Source organism: Acartia tonsa, chromosome 5 (assembly GCF_053477335.1).
Source record: "Acartia tonsa isolate MP-2025a chromosome 5, ASM5347733v1, whole genome shotgun sequence".
In the NCBI taxonomy this organism is placed as follows: Eukaryota; Metazoa; Arthropoda; class Copepoda; order Calanoida; family Acartiidae; genus Acartia; species Acartia tonsa.
Window position 1 is genome coordinate 51,557,470 of NC_137264.1, and position 26,562 is coordinate 51,584,031.

General features: G+C 38.4%; 1 protein-coding gene and 1 long non-coding RNA gene across 2 annotated transcripts; both read right to left on the reverse strand.

The window, feature by feature from the left end:
* Positions 1–24: 24 nt before the first annotated feature.
* On the reverse strand, positions 25–14,587 carry LOC145320198 (uncharacterized). Its single transcript, XM_080162637.1, has 7 exons — positions 14,484–14,587; positions 10,588–10,683; positions 9,935–10,021; positions 8,066–8,171; positions 1,124–1,209; positions 110–186; positions 25–56 (listed from the first exon to the last, which is right to left on the reverse strand). Exons 1-7 carry the CDS (start codon positions 14,561–14,563, stop codon positions 25–27), a joined length of 564 nt encoding a protein of 187 aa, XP_080018763.1. The 5' UTR covers positions 14,564–14,587.
* A 1,171-nt stretch (positions 14,588–15,758) lies between these two features.
* On the reverse strand, positions 15,759–18,308 carry LOC145319791 (uncharacterized). The gene is made up of 3 exons (XR_013880033.1): positions 18,211–18,308; positions 17,353–17,396; positions 15,759–16,111 (listed from the first exon to the last, which is right to left on the reverse strand). It is a non-coding gene; the product is annotated as an uncharacterized LOC145319791 (long non-coding RNA).
* Between the last annotated feature and the right edge of the window lie 8,254 nt (positions 18,309–26,562).

The following is a 26,562-nucleotide window of genomic DNA, read 5'->3' on the forward strand; positions in this document are numbered from 1 at the left end:
TGCTTTGATTTACAAATTGAAAGTTTAGTACATTGTCTCATAATTGTATAGTGCATCTTGGTGAATCGTTTTAAAAAGTTAATAGTACAAAAGAGTAATATAAAATTACTGTAGTAATATAAAGTGAAGTAATGTTTTGTCCCTGTAAGATTACCGCTGTACCATATCATATCTCTCCAGACATTTCTAAAATAAAAAGAAATTAAAGAATCCAATACTAGCTCAGCCCAGTCATGCAAATTTTACAAAATACAGTGTGTTTTTTTATGAGAACTTTTTTGAAAGCAATTTTAACCCCACCTATAGTTATCAGAATTTATTGATTAATGGCTTATTTTCTTCGTTTTTTAATGCAATTAATAGAACATTAAAATAAATTTCATTTTTTTAATTAAAAAGTACAGTAAAAACTAAAATTCAAAACTTAGGTGACAACATCAAAATAGTTTTAGCGCATTTTTTTATGCTCAAATCTTCTGCCCTTTGCAAGAAAAAAATTGGATTTTCAGTTGTCGACTTTGGGGGGCCAGTACTCCCTCCCTGATTGAGATATGACCTGAACTTTGATATATTCTAGTATATGTCCCCAATAGTATCTGTATCAATTTTTAGCTCTAGATCTCAACTTTGAAGCGTCTTGCAGCCGTTCTTGCAAAAGGTAGAAGATTTGAACATAAGAAAAATGCGCTAAAACCATTTTTAGATGTTGACACCTAAGTTTTGAATTTTACATTTTACTGTACTTTTTTAACAAAAACTGTAATATTTTTTTAATGTTCTATTAATTGCATTAAAAAACGATGAAAATAAGCCATTAATCATTAAATTCTGATAACTATAAGTGGGGTAAAATTGCTTTCAAAAAAGTTATCATAAAAAAAACACTGTATATATCTAATTCCTATGATAGCATAGAAGAAGAAAAAAATGCTAGGCTCAAAGATCAAGGAAATGAGGCTTTTAAGTTCTTATAGGTTGTTATCTATTTTAAAGATAATTCTTTACCCTCTTAGTCTTAAGAGATAATGATTACTCTTTAATGGGTATTACTGCTTTTTTAATATATAATTCACTGCACACCAATCAAAGGTTTTTCCGTCACACCTGTAGGCTGCATTCATACCTGTAGGCTGCAGTAAATGACATGGAAAATGTTTCTCCATGATATCTTGGCAAATCATATCTCCAAATCCATAATTTTTTTCCTTCCTAAAAAAAATTTTCATAAAATAAAAATACCCTATCTTATGTATAATTTAAGTTTATTTGCCAGGGTTCTTTTAAATAGGGTTACTTAACCCAAGATCCTCTACCTCCCCGTAATGCCTTGCTACTAGAGGTCAACCACTAAAAGCAATTATGCGTAATGATATTAGAGCTAATCACAAACGGTTTATTAGGGACCCCTTAAAAATAAGGGTATCTTTAGCCTTACTTTAGTTTAGGGGAGATAGTCTACCTTTAAATTTAGTAATGTCAAGCTTAGGTAAAGATTATGATAGGAATACTTTAGCCTTACATAAACCTATCATATCAATATAAGGTACCCTAAGTTGTCTTCCTTTGCCAGCCCCCCCTCCTCCAAATCTACCCTTTTCAAACGATTCCCCCCCCAATGAATAGCCGCCATAACACTCACCATTCCCCTCCTCCCCCTGTCCCTTGGTGTTCTTTCAATTGGGGTTATACAAGAAAATTTTCATTAGCAAAGTTTCATTAGACTTAGAGGCGTTAAAAATTATCATGAATGAGGCTGTATATTCTATTTTAAGTTTTCTACATTTTTTCCCTTAATTTTAATCTTATTTTTACTACTTTAGAGATTTTTTAGCTGATTAATAAAAACTTTTCCTATCTTTTAAGTAAAAGATTTAGGAATCCCTATCATAAACCCCTCTCCCTTTATGATGCCCCAGCCTTATAAATCATCCCTTTTCATCTAATTCTCCACCTAGGGTTACCTAAGGGTGTCGTTAATTTATTAAAAAAAAATAATGAATAAAATTGTTTCTTAGCTTAACAATTTAACATATTTTTTTAACAAAAAATTTTGTGGATTAAAGTAAACTTTAATACAATAGAAAAAAATCTTATAGAATTACACAGAACTAAAAGCATACTCTTTGTAATAAGTTTTAAATATAACTCTTTGTAGAATTTAATTTTCACATCTACATAGTTGTTCATTCAATTTAACAAAAAAGGATAAAGGTTCAGCACTTTTTCCATTTCAAATATTTGATTATGAGTCATGTGATTTATCTATATTTCATGTGGTGCCTGTACCAAGAAAAGAAATCACTCTGTACAAAAAAAATTTTAAATCTTTCTTTATAAATCTTACATCTTTTAATTTTAGAGGGGTAGCCACAATTATGCATAACAAAGATAAGATGTATGTTGGACTTGAATAGAAACTTAAATTGAAAATTAATAAAACCCAAAATAAATTTTTTTTGTATTCAAGCTAAAAGAACAATTCGCTGTTTTAGAAAATAACCAAAAAATATTTTACGTTTTAAGAAAGTACAGTAGTGCGACAGTATAATTAACCAATAGATATAATAGAACTAGATGCCCCATAATTTGTGAAACTTAACCCTTAACAGTTGGGCCCATTATCTCACCTCCTATTAAAGCTAGAGGGCAAAAAAAATTTGTGCATGTCCCCTGTTTTATAATAAATTTCCGACTCTAAGTGAGTCAGAGTCAATTTTCGCTAACTCCACCCTTTTATTTAACAACCTTTGTTTTTAGGTCCTTTTTTACGTAAAAATTCAAAAGGCTGTCATTTTCCTATTTTTGAAGCTAGAAAAACAATTTTTTTAGAAAATGTTTATCTTTATGTAAATTTTATAATAGAAATCTGAAAACATAAATTTAGGCGGCCGCAGCTGTATCTATGAAGCAATCTAGCATCCCAAATACCATACAGATGGACAAAACAATGTAAAGATTAGATGGGCATATGTCTATCTTGAATAGGAGCTGAGAAAATCACATTTCTCTCATAGCATTACGGACTGACTGACAGACAGACCAAGTGAATTATATAGTAGCTTTGCTAATGGTAAAAAAAATTTTTTTTTTAAATTCTAAGGGGGTGTAGGAGGTCACTCACCCCCAAAAAATTAAAATTAAAGAACGAAAAATTTGACCCACAGAAATATTTTTAGGGGGGTGTGAGAGGTCACCCCACCCCCCAAAATTTGAAAATAAAAGAAAATATGTTTTTTTAAATTTTGAGGGGGTATGGGAGGTCACTCATCCCTCGAAAAATATAAAAAAAGAAAAAAAATTTTGAACAAATTTTTTATAGGTGGGGAGTTATAGATCACACCACTCCTGAAAAAAAAATTGAAAATGGAGGGAAAAAATTTTTTTTAAATGAACAAAAGGGTTTGTCTTATAGGAACCCCTTTATATGTATAACTAGCGGCTTCACCCCTAGCCTCTAGGGGCTTTGCCCCAAGAGATGATAAAATAAGTTAAGGTGAAATTCGTAAAAAAAAATAAAAAAAATATGGAAAAATAGTTCACCTACACAGGGGCTTCCAAGCTTTTTTTTGGGGGGGGGTAAAATGGCGCGCGAAGCGCGCCATAATGTTTTTTTACCCCCCCCCAAAATTTTTACCCCCAGGGTAAAATTTGCTTGGGGGGGTGTAATTACCCCCTCAGAAATCTGTTGGCAGGGGTAAATTTTGTGTACCCCCCCCTCTAAATTTACCCCCAGGGTAAAATTTATCAAATATTTAGTATTAAAATATTCCTGAAAAAAAAAGGAAAAAAAAATGACCTAGGAAATCTCCTGCAAAAAAAAGAAAAAAAAGAAAAAAATTGGGGGGGGATTTTTCATTCTTTGGGGGGGTTGGGGGTGTCCCACCCCCCAAGAAAATAGCTTAAAACCACCACAGGACCAATAGGTATATACCCTGAAGAGTAGAATCCAAACGGTTCAGTGGTTACCAAGATCTTAAGCTTCAGATGGACGGATGGACAGACAGACAGACAGACATCAAGCTACTTTGTATTATGTACTAGCTTTGCCCCAAGAGGTGATAAAAAAAATTAAGGCAAAAATTGTAAAGGACCAAGGAAATCTCCTTCAAAACAAAAGGACCAAGGAAATCTTCTACAAAAAAAAATAAAGGACCAAGGAAATCTTCAGCAAAAAAAAAAAAAAAAAGGGGGGGGAATTTTTTTGTTTTTGGGGGGTTGGGGGTGTCACACCCCTCAAGAAAATAGCTTGAAACCACCACAGGAACGATAGTTATAAACCCTGAAGAGTAGAATCCAATCGGTTCAGTGGTTACCGAGATCTTAAGCTTTAGACGGACGGACGGACGGACAGACAGACAGACAGACAGACATTGTACTACTTTGTATTATTGATTATCCTTATACTAAAGTAACAGGATGTCTGTGTGTCTGTCTGTGTGTCTGTCTGTGTGTCTGTCTGTGTGTCTGTGTGTCTGTACCGAAGGATCTCGCTAACCGCTGAACCGATCGGGTTCTCCTTAACAGGGTAGCTTCTCATAAGTCCCGGGAAGGTTTATAACTTTTTTGGGGGAGGGTACCACCACCCTCCCAAGAGAAATGACAAAAAAAATCAAAAAATTTTCTTTAGAGGAGACTTCAACGTCAAATAAGGTGGTATCGTACATAAAAAATTAACTTTAACAACCAACAACATTTAAAGTGCCACTAGAGGCCTCTAGGGGCGTAGCCGCTGTTAGATGATAAAGTAACAGGATGTTTGTCTTTGTGTTTGTGTATTTGTATGTTTGTACCGAAGGATCTCGCTAACCGCTGAACCGATCGTGTTCTTCTTAACAGGGTAGCTTCTCATAGGTCCCGGGAAGGTTTATAATTATTTTCTTGGGGGGTGGGACACCCCTAACCCCCCCAAAAAATGGAAAATTCCCCCCCAAAAAAAAAAAAAAAAATTTTAAATATTTTTTTAACTAAAATTAAAAATGAGGGGGGGGGGCGGGGTCACAAAAAAATATTTAAAATCTAAAATAAGAAATTGAATTATTAAATTCAACTCTCTCCTCCTCAAGTGCCTCTAGAGGCCTCTAGGGGCGTAGACGCTAGAAATAGGATAGAATTTGATGCCAGACAGACCATCTAGATCTTATATATCTATTCATTGGTTGTCAAAGCTGTAAGAGAAGAAAGAAATATTACCTGCTTTCTCATATATTCAAGAATACCTTAATTTATTTAGGCATCCCTAACTTTTAATGAAAGCCTATCTTAAGTAACCCTCATCAACCCCCCTTCCCTCCCTTCCCTTCTCCTCTCCCTTCTACCTGCTTTCTTTTCAAATAAGCTTTTTATGTATACATATGTAAAGTTTTAAGTAACCCTATGTCTTCAATTATCAGCTCTCCCCCGCCCCTTCTCCCTACCCATTTCAATCATTTCCCCCTAATGAATAGTGTAATAATAAGTATACCTTCATTTTGATTTATATAAGCTAATTTGCATTAGCAAATTTTCATAACAATTAAAAGCCTCTAAAGTTTGCATCAAAGATGCTAGACATTCATATTTAAATTTTTCCCTTTTATCACTTAATATTAATCTAATGCTACTTTTAAAATAAAGTTTTTTAGCTCATTTAGAAAAACTCTTCCTATGTATTGGCTAAGATTGAGCAAGGCTTTCCTTAAGGAACCTCTTCCCCCCCCCCCTTTACCATTGCACTACCTTCGGAAATCATCCCTTTTTCATAACATACTCCAATATAGAATTAGGGTACCCTATAATATTATATCAATTTATTAAAAAAAGAAACATAAATAATAATCTTTATCAGTAAACATTTTGATGTATTTTTCAACAAAACTTTTTGTTGATTTAATAAAATGTATATTATTAAATTGCCGTTATAAACATTCTATTTGCATGAATTTGTCTTTTAATTGTACTCTTTGCATTATTCCTTTCTCATTAGAGAGTTGCTAAACAAGAATGGCATCATAATAAAAACACGGAGCTCTAAAATTGTTCATAATTACGTAAAATTGATTGACGGCATGGTATTGTTTAATGAAATACATACACCTGTATTGTACCTAATTTTCTAGGAATTATTATTTTAGATATAAGATAAATGGGATAATGATATAATCAAAATGTTTATAGAAAATAGTTTTAAAAAGCATGTTTAAAATGAGCATTTTGATATTTATTAGAGTTGCTACACTTTCTAAATAGTATTAACAATTGCAGGCATCATCATGAAAAGTTTAATATTTATAAGACAATTCTAACATGCCTAAATTAACGATATGAGCTATCAGATACAGATGGACGGACCTACCCAAATTATAGATTAAAGCTTCGCTTTTAAGAAGAATACATGTATGGGGATATAATGAAAGGGAAACAAAGACCTGGTATAGATGTAAAATATTTAGATACACATTTTCAAAATTAGCCTATCCGCGCGTCCTTGCTTATTTGATATAAAGATGAAATTTTAGTTTTTAATTTCTTACCCCCCCCCCCCCCCCCCCCTCCCCAGATAAAAGCTAGGTTGTCCTTTGTTGTCATCTTTTATTAGTAATGAATATAAAAGTTTACATATTCAATCTAACACATTTAGGCTGAGACAAAGTGTGGCCGAGAATAACTTTAATTTTAAAAATGTTCATAACATCTCTTTCATATCATACCTTTGAGAACAATTCTATAGGGCCACTTTCCAGAGTAGATAAAGCTAATGTTCAGAAAATTTATCATTTAAACATTTTGTTGCCCAAATTATCGAATTGAAACATATACATACAGTTAATAGTTATAAATTAACAAAAGGGATTGTCTTATAGGAATCTCTTCCTATGTTTGACAGAATTTGGTGCCAGATAGACCATCTAGATCTTATCTATCTATTTATGTATCCCTACGCTAGACGGCACTCCCCATCCATCTCCACTTAATAGTGTTTATTGATTCTAACATTTTTTTTGAGAATTTACAGAGCTTTAAAGGATTGTTTTCCATTCTAATTTTAAAATTGTGTTTTGCAGTTATGAAAACTTTAGAACATTATTTTTAGTCTTAATTATTTTTTGCTATTTCAAAGCATACTTTTTTTTGGCTAATTTAGAAAAACTTGTCCTAATTTTATATATGTATGGCTTAAGTATACTTAACCTATGTTAGTGTCAACTTTAAGTAACCCTAATTAAATCATTAAAAAAATAAAATAAAAAATCATGAAAAATAAGTCTTACTCAGCGCAAAAATTTTTTTTTATTTAATTTAGTAAAAAAAAATGAAAGAAACATTATAGATAACTAAAAGTATACTCATTGCAATAAATTCTGAATTATTACTTTTAAATGTAGAATTGAATTATAACATTTATTTTTATGTTCATTCATTTTAACGAAAAAAAAATAATTTGCAAATGTTTAGGACACCTGCTCATTTCCAATATTTGAATATGATTTGTGTTTTTTATATATATTGGGGGAGGTTAATTTACCATATTTTCTATTAAAAAATCACCCTATAAAAATATTTTTAAGTAACCATTCTTTATAATTAGAAAAATCAAAAATATCTTTAAAGAGGCCTTAGATGGTTACTTGCTATTATGTATAACACAGATGGGATGTATGTGGCGGAATTTACAAGGAACCGTGCTCAAAAACTTTAAAAAGAAAGGAATATTTTTTAAAAATTTTTGTTAGAAAAACAATTGGCTGTTTTAAGACATAACCCAAAAGGTACTCGTATATCAAACCTGCTTTTTCTTGACATAGCTTAATGTAACTAAGAACAAAATAGGAACCCCTAGTAAACTTCATAAGGTACCTTAAACCTTTCCTAAGTCTTACTTAACATTACTACATTTAGGAATACTTAACAATAACTTGGAAACTTTATAGGGATACTTAACTAAAAGCTTACATAAGCCTGACATAAGAAAATACCATTAGGGACACTTATCTTCGTTTGTGATTCTCACTATTATATCATTAAAGTCTTTTATAGAAGGCAGCTTAATTGACTTTAAAAGTCTTTAAAGTGTTCTTTTAAATCTTACTGTATCCAGAGGATCAAGAATTTCATCAGTCATGATGAATGCATCAGTATCAGCTGTAACAATAATGTCATCTTCATTAATTATGTTAAGATGACTGCTAACCAATCTAAAAAAAATCCAATGTCAGGTTCAAACTATTAAGTTAGAAAATAGTTATTAATTTAAATATTTAATAATTCCTTTTACAACATTAAGATTAAAAATTAAAAATTTTATGTTTAATCTTTTTACCAGAGAAAAATATATTACAAAATAAGTATATCTTTGGATGTATTTCAAAACAAATGTTTAAAAAGGTTTAACATTATTTAATTTTAAGGCCAAAAAATATATTACACATAAATAAAAAGATTATTTTCAGTATATCTTATTTATAAATTTTGGATCTACTGCAGTTCACGGTAAAATATTGCTGGTAAGCAATATTTCCCAAAATCTATAAATTTTAAAAGCTGCTAGCTTCCAAACGGCTGAACGTACAGATCATGCCCGCACACTGTTTTAAGCGGCATAAGAAGGCCTACAAATAATCTGGAATAGCCATAAATCAATAATGCATAATTATCTCGCAGTGCAGAGAAATGCGCAAAAAAGACCTATTTTATGCGGGGTTTTTTCAGTGAAGCTTTCCCTGTGCATTATTGGATCTTGGCTATTCCAGATTATTTTAGGCCTTCTTATGCCGCTTAAAATGGTGTGCGGGTATGATCTGTACGGTTAGCCGTTTGGCAGCTAGCAGCCTTTAAAATTTATAGATTTTTGGAAATATTGCTTACCAGCAATATTTTACCGTGAACTGCAGTAGATCCTAAATTTTTATAGTTTTTTGTTTCATAACAAAGCATTAGCCACTGTAAATTTTCAATACCTATGCAAAAAAAAGTTGAAACAGAAATAATTACATATTGATATGAAACGATGGAAGGCTTGAAAAAAACATCTTTTAATGTTTAAATATTAATTCTTAATTAGTAAACTGTTAACTTTAAAGACTTTTATTTTATCATTCATTTCACTTTAAAATTATCAAAGCCATTTTTAATAAAAAAAAAGCTGCTCAATAATTCTTTCAGCCCATCAGACAGTAAGTCTGTAAAGCTCTGAAGTAAATGTGACTTTATCAGCTGCTATTGAAGATAGGCAGCTGACATTTTCAATGAAGATTCATAAGACATAAGTCCATCTAGTTTATTTTGTTTTTCTGTATGTTGTTTAGTGCTTATGACATAAACCTTATTACTTTGTTTTGTCATTTCTTTGAGTTTTTGCAAATTTCTTTTCTTTGTACAACTGAAAATCTGCTCTTTAACTCACTTTGTTCATCCATGATTTTTATTTTTGCTTTACCACTAAGGGATGAAACAAGTTTATTTTATTGAATACAAAATCTGCCAGTCTGTCAAATGCTTTGCTGATATTAAAAAATCCCTAATTTTTATACAAAGTATCTCATTGCTAAGTTTTAACAAGCATAACAATGGGGTATTCCTGTCCAGTTTTTTGTTTAGTAAGAAATGTTCATTCCTAAACAAAAAACTGGACAGGAATATCATTCTCATTTAAACAAAAACTCATTTTTATGCTAGTAAAATGTGGTTTAATTTTGGTTTTTAAATTTCATTTATTTCCCTGGTATAATTTTTCTTTCTTTTAGTAATTAATAAAAATTCTAAAATCTTCCAAAAAAAATTAAAAATCTTCTAAAAATGATACCCGGGATATAAATGATCATACCCGGGAAATAAATGCATATTTACATCCACTATTTAAGGGGTCGTTTATATGGGAATGATTCTTTATAAAGGTTCGAGTATTTTTTTTCTGAACAAAACAGCACATTTTAAAAAAGATTTATTAAAGATTATTGACCTTGCTATTTGAGCAGAGAGGACACAGCCCATACCAGACTCAGTTCTGTTCAGATACACAACTGCACCTTCATTTTCCAACATTAACCTACCAAAAAGGGGTATTATAAATGCGTAAATATATGTTGATTGAATTTTCAAAATATTTTTTTAAAAATTGTTAGATTATAATTATACATTATAATTAGGCAAGTGATTGAAAATTATTAAAGTCCCTCCACAGATTATGACGTCATACGATAGAATAGCCAATGAGAAGCCAGTATACACTGTAATTGACCAATGGTAAAACTTATGCTGGCCTCTCATTTGTTATTATATCGTATGACGTCATAATCTGTGGAGGGACTTTAATCATCTTAAAGTAATTACAAAACCTTAAAAATATATCAAATTTAAACCCCGTCCATAAAAAATATTGCTTTGATGCATTATTTAAAGCCTTAGTTTTCACAAATTAGTTGAATTTTACGTTTTATTCTCCATTATTACAGTTTAAAAAGAAAATGTAAAGTGTGAAGGGGGGATATGTAAATAATTCCTTAATAATTCATTTTATTTTCAGGTTTTTATTCCTTTTTATCTAAAGATAAATACTTGTTATTGCTGTGTTAATTATGGGACAAATTGTTCTAGTTACCAAACTATACTAACTTATAGTTTAACAGATTTTCCTGTGGTTTATCTCCAATGAAGAAAATATTGATGACCACTCTTCCTTCAGTTAATTTATGCCACAGAGATGTAGACCTGGGAGAAAAAAGCTGTCAGGGATCAAACAATGGACAATAAAATTTACATTCACTCCTAATAATAATAAACAAAATTTCTCTATCTGTATAAATAATTGATTGAAGATTCTAAATTGTTAGTTTACGTACCAACCAATTAACAAGATTTAAATTTGATCTTAATTTTTTACATCAAACTTAAAAATTGATTTAGAAGAAAATATTCATAATTTGGATACTTAAAGACAGAAGCGTGCAAAGGGTGGAGCATCAACCCCTTTGTCTTATTTGGATACAATTCCTAAGTGACTAGGGTACGTCTACAACCTTTTTAAATAGTCAAAAAAAGCCAAACCCCCTTAATTTAAGGGGGGGATATTGGAAATTTGTTATTCTTATTAGTTAGTAGGCTGGACAGATGCTCTTTATAGTGTCTATACAGAAAAATGACGACATACAATACAAATGACCATTGATAGGCAAATAAACAGACTAAATTACCAATGTCGGTACAGTATCGAGTTTCATTGACCATTGGTAGGCCAGTATGACGTAATTTTTTAAAGGCAAAAAGCTTTTGTTGGAAAGCTAGGGGCTACCCACCCTCTGACAATAAAATAACACCCCTTTTGTTGTATGTGTTACATTTTTAATGAGGATATAAAATTGTTGTCATTAAAACTCTGAGAACGCCACTGCGTAAAACAATTTAAATTGGATTTTAATGATTTATATCAAATTGAAATATAGGTGGGGGCGGTAATTATATTGAGTAGAAAATATTTTAAGAAACATGAGTAACTTTTACAATAATTATTTAAATAAAAAGGTTATAAAACGAAAGAAGTTTAACGCGTCAATAAGAAAACAAAAGAACAAACGGTCATGCATGCGAAGATGCAGCTTATACCAATAACGAAATCAATTCAGAAAAAAAATCACGAAACCTATACGTGTTTTTCAGCTGTCGTTGGGGGGCAACACATTGTAAAAATGACGACATCTACATTTGCCCCCCAAATCTTATTTTAGATTTAATTCGCTTGTTGGTTATACCTTATTCCTGGCGAAGATGTATATATACTTCATTTAAGATGTATTATACTTCAATTAATAAAATATATTTGTAAAGCAGAACCATAGCGATTCATCAGTTAGCAAGATCCTTCGACACACAAACACTCTTTTGAAAAGGGGGGAATTGATTAGATTTTTAAAATTTTAGATAAATATTTAATTTCAAAAGAAAATATTATTTTCTAAAGAAACAAAAAAATTCTTTGAAATAATGAATTAAAATTCTTTTACAAAATATTGAAATAGTTTCTTTATTGTATAAAATAGAACAAAAATGACAAAATGTTTAAGGAGCGAAGCACAAAATGGATGGACAAACGGACAAAGTGAGTTATAGAACAGATGTTAACAGAATGAATAATGCGAAACCTTTACATTTCAATGTGTATATAAATTTTGTAGAATGTCACTCAGAGACTGACAGACCAAAAAGTTGTATATTTCCAAGTGAAATCTACACTATGAAAAGTTGTATATTTCCTAGTGAAATCTACACTATGAAAAGTTGTATATTTCCAAGTGAAATCTACACTATGAAAAGTTGTATATTTCCAAGTGAAATCTACACTATGAAAAGTTGTATATTTCCAAGTGAAATCTACACTATGAAAAGTTGTATATTTCCAAGTGAAATCTACACTATGAAAAGTTGTATATTTCCAAGTGAAATCTACACTATGAAAAGTTGTATATTTCCAAGTGATATCTACACTATAAAAAGTTATATATTTCCAAGTGAAATCTACACTATGAAAAGTTGTATATTTCCAAGGGAAATCTACACTATGAAAAGTTGTATTTGTCCAAGTGAAATCTACACTATGAAAAGTTGTATATTTCCAAGTAAAATCTACACTGTGAAAAGTTGTATATTTCCAAGTGAAATCTACACTATGAAAAGTTGTATATTTCCAAGTGAAATCTACACTATGAAAAGTTATATATTTCCTAGTGAAATCTACACTATGAAAAGTTGTATATTTCCAAGTGAAATCTACACTATGAAAAGTTATATATTTCCAAGTAATATCTACACTATGAAAAGTTGTATATTTCCAAGTGAAATCTACACTATGAAAAGTTATATATTTCCAAGTAATATCTACACTATGAAAAGTTGTATATTTCCAAGTGAAATCTACACTATGAAAAGTTATATATTTCCAAGTAATATCTACACTATGAAAAGTTGTATATTTCCAAGTGAAATCTACACTATGAAAAGTTGTATATTTCCAAGTGAAATCTACACTATGAAAAGTTGTATATGTCCAAGTGAAATCTACACTATGAAAAGTTGTATATTTCCAAGTGAAATCTACACTATGAAAAGTTGTATATTTCCAAGTGAAATCTACACTATGAAAAGTTGTATATGTCCAAGTGAAATCTACACTATGAAAAGTTGTATATGTCCAAGTGAAATCTACACTATGAAAAGTTGTATATTTCCAAGTGAACTTCGGGCCCTAGGGGCTAAAAAAGCTTGTTTCATTTTCATATCTTTCTAGCAGAAAGCTGTCTATGATACAATGCGATAAATAACTGCACTGCACATCATTCAAGAGAATCTTCATAAAATTTAAAAGCATATCTTGTCTCAGGAATCAGGATGGACAGATAGACGGACAAACCTTGTTAGCTTCGCTGAAAAAAAAAATTTGATGAAACATTTAAATGAATGTTATAACTCAGGCAGGGAGGGGACATTGAACTGTATATTACACTGGTACCCAAAGTTTTATCACCACGATATCTTATTCGTTGGCTCATAACTTTTGGTAGTTTTAAAGAATTTTGATCAACTCCTTCTAGACTACAGTTACCAAACTTTAAAATCTATAACTCTCATGGACAGAAGGGGTAATTTTGTTTATTATTGGGGTTTGTATTAATTCAGCCTCCATTGTCTTATCCCTTAGGATTCCTGGTTAACAATAAATGTTTTGTAATTTTAAATTTAGTTGAAATAAATAAACAAAACATTTGGGAATAAGGATAAACAATAAGATAAAATAAACTTTGTATAATTTTCTAAAAAAGTTTTTAGAAGCGGAACTAATTTATAACTATGTACATAGGTAAAACTGTATGAAGTCCTCACTTTATCAGATGCACACGAAGACTGGAAGTGAGAATCATTTAGCCAATCTTCGATTGGTAAGCTTCGCGCACAGCTGATTGTATTCTATGTTACATTACAAGCTGACCCGCAATTCTCGTGGAAGCTACTCAATTAATACATCATCCTGACCGAGAGATTTGGCAGGTGTTCCATATTAAGCCACACTAATTAATGGCAGTCTCATGGAGCATGGACAAGGGAAAGCATGGTTAGAGCTGCATGATAGGTAGAATCCTAACTTCCTACAAATCTCCCCCCTTACAACCCTAGGGCATCTTAGAGAAGGTTGCGTAATCATAATCTGACAAATTGCGACAGCATTTTCACTAAAGTTAATGTACATAATCTACCCAGAGAGGGAGAGGGGACAATGGGCAGTTTAGTGTTTATTACACTAGTCCCCAAAGTTTTATAGTACAGTTTTCTTATTTGTTGGCTTAACAACTTTGGGGACTATAGTAGATTTTGATTAGTTGATTCATTAAGTTGAATGTACAAACGTTTCAAACACAAATTGTAATCTACAAAAGGGGTAATTTTGTGTATCTTCATTGGGGAATGGGATGTACATCAGATTATCGGCTATTGTCTTATCCCTTTAGATACATGCAACTTACCTAAGGGCTGCTTCATCGTAGGGAAACTTTTGTTTATCATGGTATTTTGTGTTTTCTCCCCAGCACAAGCCTAAATGCATCTTTATTAAATTGATATTATACTTGTATAAAAGTTACAGAATGTCTGTTTGTTTGTTGGTCTGTATGTTTGTACCGAAGGATATCGGGTTCTCTTTAACATGGTAGCTTCTCATAGGTCCCGGGAAGGTTTATAACTATTTTGGGGGAGGGTACCACCACCCTCCCAAGAGAAATCACAAAAAAAAAACTTTTTTTGTCGTAGAGACTTGAACGCAACATATACAATTATTTCTCAAAAAAGATATTTGAAAAAGAAACAATTAAGTGTCACTAGAGGCCTCTAGGGGCGTATAAAAGTTACAGGATGGCATTATATTTATGTGTCTCCTTCTCTAGCTATGATGAAAGTTGAGGATCTACTTCTCGCATCCCATCTTCCCTCAATTGCTTCTAGAGGTCTCAGGTGCATATCGAATAAAATTTATAAAGAGAAAGGGGATAATGCCTGTTAATTCATTCCTAAATTTACTATTCTACTAAGGGAAGAATACTTCACATAAGTTTTGAGGTAAGTATAAGGTATAACCAACAAGAAAAATAAATCTGAAATAACATTTGGGGGGCAAATGGAGAGGTCGAAAATTTTACGATGTGTTGCACCCCCCCCCCCCCCCCAACGACAGCGGAAAAAAACACGTTTAGATTTCGTGATTTTTTTACCGACTTAATTTCGTTGTTCATATAAGCTGGTCTTGAGAGAGGAGGATACTATTTTGGGTACTGGAATCAACACAACTTATTTTGAACTATTAAATTTCATTATCTGTTCATGGTCCTATCCCTATAGCTCTGTATTTTCTAATCTATGGACGCAATTTTTCTTGTTTGTAAATTATTAAAATTACAAGTAAACAAGGATGACACATTCATAAGTAGATAAGTAGCATAGCACAAAAATTTCACGAGCATCATACGCATGTAATGGAATGCGCTACTCATTTCGATACTAACGCCCAAGGATATTAGGTTACATCGAACAGACAACCAACCCTGTGATTGTACGACTTTGTCTGAGAAGTCCTATCTTTGCATGCTAATGAGTTTATGGGCCAAGGCCTTTCTCCTACTCTAACTATTGATTTCGCGTACCTAACATAGCAGCAGTTGGAACTATTTTAACGTCTTTAGTTATGACGTGGTGTTGGGTACTTTCTCGACGACGAGCGGATGCTATAGCTTTACGGCGACGGAAGGACAGACAAAGTGAGTTATAGAGTAGCTTAATACTAATAATGTTAAAATGATCTTACCCATTGAAATCCAAATTCTTCTTCTTTTAATTTTTTCTTCATTTTGAATGGTATCTTTATTTTTAATTGTATTTTCATATACGTTTTCAACATTTTTAATAGATTTATTTATAAATTCTTTGGGCGATTTTTTAGTTTCATTGTAACTCATTGCAATTTCATCCTTGCCAGAGTTTAAGTCACTATGGTCTTCCTTTATAGTATTTTCAGTAACAGCATTGTTGAGATCTTCAATGGTACTTAATGCTTCGTTTGTGTACTCATTTGCAGTAGGAAAAGGTCGCACAAGGCTGTCATCTAAAACAATCATTTTATTTTTTACTTTACTAGCGGCTACGCTTTTAGTGGCCTCTAGGGGAACTTTAGGAAGGTGGGTAAGTGTAAGTCGAATTTCGACTTTTGATTTTTAAAAAAAAGTTTTCAAGGGGCGATTTATCTTGCAAGTATGGGCATACATAGACGTCCAAGGGGGGGGGGGGTAATGGGGCGATTACCCCCCCCCCCCAAACAATTTTGGGGGGGTAAATACCCCCCAAAATAAAAAATCTCTTAGAAAAAATATTTAATAAAATTTAATTTACCCCCCCAAAAAAAATTTACCCCGGGGGTAAATTTTGGGGGGGGTAAAAATTTTTTGGGGGGGGGTAAAAAAAATTTCGTGGGCAGGGCATACCCTCCTCTAAAATAGTTCTAAACCTTCCCTGAACCTATAACAAACTTCATTGTAATGAAGAGCCGAATCGGTTGAGCAGTTTATGATATCTTAAGATTCAGACAGACACACACACACATTCTGTTACTTTTATAAAAGGATTATATAGATTAAAATGTTAAGAAAAGACAACTATTTCTTTTATAAAAAAATTTCATTAGACACTCTATAAGCTGCTTCATACAACGATATCCTATGGACATGATGACGACGTTGATTTCGACAATGCTAAAAAAATATTTTTTATTTCTTTTTTTAACGTCCCTTAAGAAAGCTTTAGCAAAGATAACTACAAAATGGAATATATATTTTATGTCCTTTTCTGTGGACAAAGTTGGATAATTTTTCGGATCAACTGCAGTTTACGGTAAAATATTCCTGTTATATTTCCAAAAATTTATGATTTTTAAAGGCTGCAAGCTGCCAAACGGCTGAACGTACAGATCATACCCACACACCATTTTAAGCAGCATAAGAAGGCCTATAAATAATATGGAATAGCTAAAATCCAATGATGCACAGGGAAAGCTTCACTAAAGAAAAAACGCGTAAAATAGGTCTTTTTCGCGCATTTCTCTGCACAGCGAGTTAATTATGCATTATTGATTTATGGTTATTCCAGATTATTTAAAGGCCTTCTTATGCCGCATAAAACAGTGTGCGGGCATGATCTGTACGTTCAGCTGTTTGGCAGCTAGCAGCCTTTAAAACTCATAGATTTTTGGAAATATTCGTTTCCAGGAATATTTTACCGTGAACTGCAGTTGATCCACTTTTTTTCTTTGGCAAGAACCGGTTTCTTTCCCTTGGAAAAAAATGTATTTACCTTGGATCCTGTATATTGTTCCAACGATAAAGAACCCGAGTATGCTAAATAAAAATTAATACATTTTTGTAGCACGGCTACTATATAGATGTGGCATGTCCGTACGTCCGTCGGTCCAAACATTGAATTGTATTTTACGCTCTTCTCTCTTTTTAAATTTGTACCTTTTAATTACAGAAAAAATTTAAAATTAAATCGTTACGACGAATTTAAAATGTCTAATCATATATCTATCTGTTAAGAAAGGAAGAATGGACGGTTTGGCCGACCCTAATTTAAGAATAGTTATTCATCGCATCGTATTATAAACAGCTTATGATTGTACATTTTTACAGTCGTAGAAAACTGGATATAATACGATGCTTTACATATTTTTTTAGTATGGCTGAGAACCGGTTCTAATCCAGCGGATATTTATCGGTTTCGAAGCCATACTGTAAAACTTTTCATGCAATAAAAATTATAATATTCATATAAACTTTCAATTAAAATTTTAAGGTTCTACAATTAACCTTGCTTAGAAAATGTATCGTGGTTTTATTTAAAAAGCCAAGTTTTTCTGTTTGTCTGGTTTTATATGTCCGTATATCCGTACGTAATTCAGGATTCCATCGTAAATTTTATGATATTAGAATTGTCCTATCAAGTTCAAATGGGTAAACTAAAATTTCAAACGCCTTTCAACTTGTTATCCTATATTATGTTTAATTTAAAAATGCTGCGTTTCTTGGTATTTTTTTCATGAATTTGTTTCTTCAATGTTAAAAGCGATGTTTGTCTGTCCAATTGTTTGTTAGATTTATTAAGCTTCGCTTTAATGAATATTTGCATTCTTGTTGTATTTTTTTTAAAACTTACCAAGTTACAATTAATGTATTAAAATTTTCTTTCTCAAATTTTGAAATACATTGAAACATTATTTCTTTTCAAAATTAACCTTCGTACATTTTATTTCTGAAAAATTTGAATCAATTCTACAGCCAACCCTTTGATTGCATTCTTTGGGAGGTTGGAACATTAGGCTGTTTATTACACTAGTTACCAAAGTCTTATAATAAAGTTTCCTAATTCGTTGGCTTGGCAGCCTTGTTGACTTGTGTGCATTTTGATTGGTTGGTTCATTTAGTTGAGTGTCTAAACGTTCCAACCACTAATTGTAATCTACACAAGAGGTAATTTTGTGTATCAAATTGGGAAAGTACTTTAATTTGTCAGCCAATATCTTATCCCTACAGATCCCGGGTGTTAAGTATAATAAAAAAAAATATTTGCAATTCTTAGGTCGTCTATTTGGCTTTAATAAAAAGTGGTTGTGGTTGTCATAATATCGTCATATTTATAGCCTATTGAAATTATAACGACATACTTATGTTGAAGTAATAACAAAACAATTTTTACAGGTTAATTAAAACACAAATTTAGATCAGGGATCTAAAGGGATAAGACAATGACTGATAAATTGATGAACATCCCCAATGATAATACAAAAAATACCCCTTCTACAGATTACAATTAGTGGTTGAAATGTTTGGAAACTCAATTTAATGAACCAACAAATTAAAATTCTATTTAAGTCCTCAAAGTTGTTATGCCAACGAATAATAAAACGTTATTCTAAAACTTTGGGGACTAGTGTAAAGAACAGTCCAATGTCCCCTCACTTCATAAATTTAGATTTTTTTATCAAAATAAGTTGAATTTCACTTATATTAGTATAATTCTACACACAAAAAATGTGTTAAAATCACGACATATGTAAACACTGTCAAAATTCCAACTGTACTTATAATTCTAACTTCCCTGCCCTGAGGGGGAAAAATTTGGTGAAAGCATAGATTGTTACGCGCGTTACGCGCAGTGGTTTTTCAGGGATCTAAAGGGATAAGACAATGGCCGATAAATTGATGTAGTTCCCTAATATGATGCACAAAATTACCCTTCTGTAGATTATAATTATCGGTTGAAATGTTTGAATACTCTACATAAGTAACCAACCAATCAAAATTAACTAAAGTCCCCAAAGTTGTTAAGCCAACGAATAAGAAAACGTCATTTAAAACTTTAGGGACTACTGTAATAAACAACCCATTGCCCCCCCCCTCTCTCTCTCTTTGTTTCTTTTTAGAAGTGTATAAACTAAACATAAAGTAAATTGTCAATAAGATTTTGAATTATTCTGGTAAGCCGAGCGTTCTCGGCCCACGGGGTAACGAGTTCGGATTCAACGAGCCCTAGCCTTTAATTATTCTACCAAACAAACAAGCAGGATTCAATCATACAGAAATTATATATTTAAACTGAATAATAATTACAAGCTATGTTTACTATATATATACAACAGATTATAACAATGGTTAGGTTTGAAGGGGGTGTGGGACGCTAGGGCTTAGCTCCCGGCGGTAGACAGGCTGTGGGGGCAGCGGTGGTAAAAGGGGAGGCAACGCCTCCCGGTTATATAAGCGCGTGAGGGACGCGTGATAGTTGCATGTTTGAGTCCCCTCCCCACATTTAGGCAGGCCAGTTTGACCGCTGGGTTGCGGGGTCAACAGCGGTCATGAGATAGATGGTGATATAATAAGATTAGTGCAGGGGGTTTGTTATCATAAGTCACAGCGAAGCAACTCTGTAAACGGCCTGTCCGTCTGGGTGTCGTATTACCACAACCTCCCCTTCAAGGGTTGCGTGGCTCCTGAGCCACCAGGCCTTGAACCTGGGGATACGACAGCCTATGCCTGCGCAGGACAGGCAGTTCTTGGGGTACAGCTCGATGGAGGACAGCTCGGGCTACACAGGCTCCCTGGGACACTCGTTGCTCGGTCTGACTGTGGTTGGTTATCAGCATTGTCAGCTCCTGGTTGGCTTCTAGGCGTGGGTTGGCGACGGCCAAGCCCCGCCGCTGGAAATTTTGCCTCGTCTGCAGGATTAGCTCTGCCTTGGCTGGTAACTGGACACGGAGGCCTAGGCAGACTCTGGTGGTTCCTAAGGGGGGAATGACGATGGCAAAGGGCGCATAGAACTCCATGGGGGCGCCTGCTTGATTCAGGTTGCTTGGTCTCCTAGCTCCTACCCGGATGGGGATGGCTGTCATCAACAGGGGGCACATGGCTTCAGCTTCGTCTTCTGGGGCGGCTTCTTCCATCGCAGTGGCTGGTTCTTCTCCTGCAGGCTCGCTGCTGGCCGGCAGGTTCTCCATGTCCGCGTCAGGATTCCAGATGGCATCTCTGGGTGGCTCTGGAGCGGGCGGCGGCGGCGGTGGTTCGTTGGGTTGCTCCTGCAGGTTCTCCTCTACTGGGTCACGATCCTGGCCGCTAGGCTGTGGGGCGGCTGCGGCTGGCTGGTGCACTGGGAGCTGTCCTGGGTCGCTAGCTGCGGGCGCCGCCGCTCCAACTGGCAGCTCGGTGGCATCCTCGTCGCCGTCCATATCAACTTGGATGTCTGCTGGGATCTGGTGGGCAGTCACATCTCCAGTGTATTTGCGCAGTCGGCCTACATGCGCGGTAACTTCTGAGATCCTGGCTACTGGAGAGGCAGGTTTGATGACATAATGGACTTCTGTAGCTTTCCTCACTACTTTCCAGGGGCCCGTCCATCTCTTGGTAATCTTGGCTGCCTTCCCTGGCACCAGGCGGGGGGCCAGGTACCAGACCAAGTCTCCAACCTCATACTTGGCCGTGCCTTCGTAAGCTGCCGCGCTCCTCCGGATGGCTCCCTCCTCCTTCTGCTGGATGGCATCATACACTGCATAGTAGCGCTGCAAGAGAGCTTGGACATTGGCTGGAACTGAAGCATATTCGGTCTCTGGCAGCCGTAGTACCATGTCCACCGGAAGTTTGGCCTCTCTCCCAAAGAAGGCCAGGAACGGGGTCACGCCAGTGGATCTGCAGGCCTTGGTGTTGTATGCGAAGGCGATGGCAGGCAGGTGGGGCTCCCAGTTGTTATCGTCTCTGTCTAGGAACAGGCGCATGCCTGTGTTGAGCGTCCTATGAAACCTCTCCACTCGGTTGGACTGCGGGTTGTAGGGTGGTGGATGTGTCAGGCCAATCTCAAGCCTGGAGGCCAGTTCCTGGAATACCTGGCCGGTAAATTCCATTCCATTGTCGGAATGGATCTTCAGGGGGCATCCGAACGTGGCCAGGTGGCGGTGCAACAGGGTCTCAGCCACCGTGAGAGTGCGCTTGTTGGGGATGGCATAGAGGCTGACAAACCGGCTGAACCCATCTTGGCAGGTGAGGATATAGCGGTTCCCAGCTGGGGTCTCTGGCAGTGGCCCCACCAGGTCGATAAATAGGACTTGCTGTGGATACCCCTGGCGGGAGGGCACGTGGATCCCTTGCTTCAGTCTCTCCTTGGTAACCTTCTGGACACACTCAGGGCAAGTTTGTACCATCAGACGGATGTCACGGGCCAGGTTGGGCCACCAGAAGTGCATGGCAACGCGGGCGATAGTCGCGTCCATCCCAAAGTGCCCAGCCATGGGGGTCCCATGGGCTAGAAAGAACGCGTCCTGCTGGAGGGACGAAGGCAGCAGGTATCTTGTCCTCTCCCCTGTCAGGGTCTGGTCGGTGGTGGTGAGGCAGCCATGCTCGTCAAGCCCCAGGGCTGGGAAGCGGCTGGCGTACTGCTGCTCGTCTCGTTCCTTGCCACGCAGCTCAGCTTTAGTTGGGGCTTTGCCATCAGCCACCCATTGGCGGACACGGAGCAGAAGGGGGTCCTGTGTCTGGGCCTCCAATACTCTAGCTGGATCCAGTCGGGCGGCAGGGGGCCGGCTAGCTGCGGACTCCCCTAGCTGGCAAAGGTTGTGGATATACTCAGCCTGCTCTGCTAATTCTTCGGCGCTAGCCGTTGGCATGTCGGCGTTGGTATTCTGGGTGCCAGGCCGGTGGCAGACGGTAAAGTCTAAGGCCGCTAGCTCCTCCTGCCAGCGGGCCACCATCCCTGTGGAGGTGTTCAGTGATTTCATCTGTAGCAAGGCTGAGGAATCAGTGTTGATCTGGAAACTGCGGTAGGACAAGATGCCGTGGAATTTTTGGATCCCATACATAATGGCGGCCATCTCTCCCTTCCAGGACGGGTAGCGCGTCTCAGGGTCGGTCGTCTTGCGCCCCACGGCGGCAATCAGCCTCTCCTTGCCATCCTGACATTGACTCAGTATGGCAGAGATGGCGCAGCTGCTGAAGTCTGTGGTGAGCTGGAACACCGCTGGCAAATCAAACCTGGGCGGCGCTCGGATGGGGGCCTTGCGGAACTTGTCCTTGAGTTGCAGCAGCTGGGCTTCCATCTCAGGCGTCCAGGTTAGGGTCTTGGCCGTCTTCTGCCGATTCATCTCGTAGGTGAGGTCTGCATACTCTGGGATGAACAGGCGGTAGTATCCAAAGAACCCCAGCAGCGCCAGCAAATCCTTGGGGGTGCTGGGGGCTGGCCAGTCCAGGATACGGTCAATATAGTCCTCCTGCATGGCTATCCCCTCACGGCTGAGGGTGTGGCCCAGATAGTCCACCTTGGATCGGAACAGCTTGGTCTTGGCTGGCTTGAGGCGGATCCCTCCCCTGCGGTGGGCTTCCAAGACCTCTCGGAGCCTGGCCAGGTGGGCCCAGGTATCCTGGTGGAAAGTCAGGACGTCGTCAAGGTATGACTGGAGGTTGGCTGTGCCTAGTGGGTTTAGGACCCCTGCAATAAACCTGGAATAGACAGACGGTGCCGTAGCCAGGCCAAAGGGCATCCTTTTCCATTGATACAAGCCCCTGGGGGTGGTGAAGGCGGTGCAGGGCCGGCTGTCCTCGGACACACGGATGGTGTAGTATGCGGCCACCGCGTCTAAAGCACTGTAGACACGGTGCCCGCCAGCTCGTTCTACCAACTGCTGGATCCTAGGCAGGGGGTAGCTGTCCAGTTCCAGGCACTTGTTGAGGGCTCTGTAGTCGACGGCCCAGCGGGTGCTCCCGTCCTTCTTCTTGATGGGCACCAGGGGGCTGCTCCAGGCGGAGTCTGACGGCTCTATGACTCCCTCCTGTAGCCAGGTGTCCAGTTGTTTCTCCAGTTCAGCCTCTTGCCGCGGGTTCAGATCCCTAAATCTCTGGCGGATCGGCTGGGTCCCTGGCTTGAGGCGCAGCTGCAACTCAACCACATCTGTGCAGCCGGGGGTAGAATTAGAGAAGACGTCTCTGTATTCTGACAACATAGTCCAGACCTCCTTCTTGAGCAAGGGGTCCTTGCGTAGGAACTCATTGTCTTCCATCTCCAGGGCCTCCCACAACTCCTGCATTTCTGGAGGCTCAGCAGGTTCTTGGAACGAGTGGAGACGCGGGGGAGGCGTATCAGAGACCTCTAGAATGTCAGGTTTGACCAGCTCCCCAGCCACTGGGAGGCCAGCATCCAGCAAGAGGGGCATCTCCCCTTCATTTACCACCAGTACTCTAAACACAGTGGCGGAGCCAGGCCTGTGGGCATACAGGCCCTCTGGGATAACAAGATCCTCCCCAAACCTCTGTTCTGGGGCAGCTAGTTGGATGGCATCCTTGGTGCGATGGCCTACTAGCTCAACAGGGACCGCCATGACCCCGCGGCCAGGCAGGACCACCCGCTTGGCGGTGCGGAGCTGGGGTGGCTGGCCATCAGTTGGAGTGACAGCGCTTAGCCTATACGTGGCTGGTGCGGGGTCAGCTTTGGCTCCGGGACCCACTGGCCGCGACTTGACGGGCTCGGCTTCTGGAGGGGCTGACGTGTTGGAGCCAGGGGTGGCTCCGAGGGCGTCCGGCCACGATTTGACGGGCTCGGCGCTGGGAGAGGCCAAAGTGCTGGGTCCAGCCTTGGCTCCGTGGGCGTCCGGCCGCGACTTGACGGGCTCGGCGCTCGGAGAGGCTGAGGTAGCGGAGCCATGCCTGGTTCCGGGGGCAGCCGGCCACGACTTGACGGGCACGGCGCCGGGAGAAGCTGAGGCCTGAGAGTTGAGTGTGGCTCCGGGTACATCAGACCGCGACTTGACGGGTCTGGACTCGGGCTTGGCTGGTGGACTGGCTGGAGGTCCCAGGTAGAGGGGGCCAGGTGGACACGGCTGGCCGTTGATAAAGGTGTCGGCGGAGAAGATTGGTTCTGGAGGGCTGGCAATCTCAGGGAACGTTGTTGGCAGGCTCTCCCTCGGCACCTTGGGCACTGGGGGCAACCCCATGGCTAGCAGGTTAGCTCCCTTGTGTGCGTTGAGCTCAGCGTCCACCCAGTGTGTGCCTTTTTCAACCACACGCGGCTGCTCGGGCAGGGGGCCTGGCAGAGGCCCCTCATAACTTAGCTCTCTCTCGGCTGTCTCTCGGTCAATGGGGACGCCACGGAGTGGGATAAACTCCCCACGCACCCACAAGCAAGGTGGTTGCATGTCGAAACAGAGCCTTGTTCCGAACTCCTTGAGAAAATACCCTCCTAGGTTCAGAGGGTGTGAGAGGTTCCGGACCACAGTCACGTGGTATAGATGGAGTATAAGGGTGTGTGAGACTGCCATATATAACTCTTTTAATTTTCCTATTACCTGGAGGGGCTGGCCTTCCTCGTTAGCAGTCAGGATTTGGGTGTTGTCCGGAATCAACATGCGTTGCACGCCCATCGCGTGCATGAGGTGCTCAGAAATTACAGCAGACCCTGGTACACGGTTGCCAGAATCGATCATGGCATCAACCTGTACGTGCTGGGCAGGGTCAGGAGTAGGAAACCTCACCCTGACATGGCAGGGGAAGTGGAGGTCCTGCCCTTGAGACAAGGGGGCCTCTCGTTCGGCTGGGGTTGGCAGAAACTTCGGTGGTGGCCGAACCGCAGCTATGGTGGTATCGCTTACCATGGTGGCTTAGACTGTAGCTTCGAATCACTAGAGCTTTTTAATTATCACTGGGTCAACAATTTATATTTATTTTTATCACTTGGTTGACATTTACACACACTTATGTGTTGTTATCACTAGGAGCTCTAGGTGTGATTCTGGAAGCACTGGCAGCAGGGAATGTCCGTCCTGCAAGGTTCAGAGGGGTGACGGCGGTAGGGAATGGCCCGTCCTACAGCGCCGCTGGTTCGAATCCCGAAAATGGCGGCAGGGAATGGCCCGTCCTGCAGCGCCTCGGGTTCGAATCCTGGGAGGCAGCGGCAGGGAATGTCCCGTCCTGCCGTGCCTGTGGCTCAAAATCTGCTATCCGTCGCAGTGGTAGGGCTTACTTGTGTGCTGAAGCTTCGCAGCCACACATTGCCTTCTTAAGTAGACCAGCACCCAGCTGTCTGTCTCGTAGGTTTGGCCTGGGTGTCCTGGGGCTTGTCCCAGCTACACTTGCCAAATTAGACTCAGTTCTGTAGCCGTCTGAGCTAAATTATCCGATTGCCGTGGCTGCGCACCTAGCGCTACTCCTACACAGCACGGAAAAAGCGTCTTAACTGGCGCTTTTAGCAGGCTAAATCTGCTTGCCGTAGGCCAGAGGCCCACATATTGCGTTCAAAATGATGGAAATTTGACCTAAAAAGGCCGTCTCACGGGTCAGTTGGCTTCTCAGTTGGCGGCTGATTGTCCCCTTACTTGCCAAAGGGTCCAATCAGAGGTAGAATAGGCTAGTTTCTGTAAGGCTCGATTGAAACACGCTGACACCAAGTTCTGGTAAGCCGAGCGTTCTCGGCCCACGGGGTAACGAGTTCGGATTCAACGAGCCCTAGCCTTTAATTATTCTACCAAACAAACAAGCAGGATTCAATCATACAGAAATTATATATTTAAACTGAATAATAATTACAAGCTATGTTTACTATATATATACAACAGATTATAACAATGGTTAGGTTTGAAGGGGGTGTGGGACGCTAGGGCTTAGCTCCCGGCGGTAGACAGGCTGTGGGGGCAGCGGTGGTAAAAGGGGAGGCAACGCCTCCCGGTTATATAAGCGCGTGAGGGACACGTGATAGTTGCATGTTTGAGTCCCCTCCCCACATTTAGGCAGGCCAGTTTGACCGCTGGGTTGCGGGGTCAACAGCGGTCATGAGATAGATGGTGATATAATAAGATTAGTGCAGGGGGTTTGTTATCATAAGTCACAGCGAAGCAACTCTGTAAACGGCCTGTCCGTCTGGGTGTCGTATTACCACATTATCATTGTCTTAAATTACATGCTTTCTATTCTTACAAGCGGCTACGGCCCCTGATGGCCTCTAGGTGCAATTGAGGGAAAAGGGGGGACAGCGATATAAAGATAA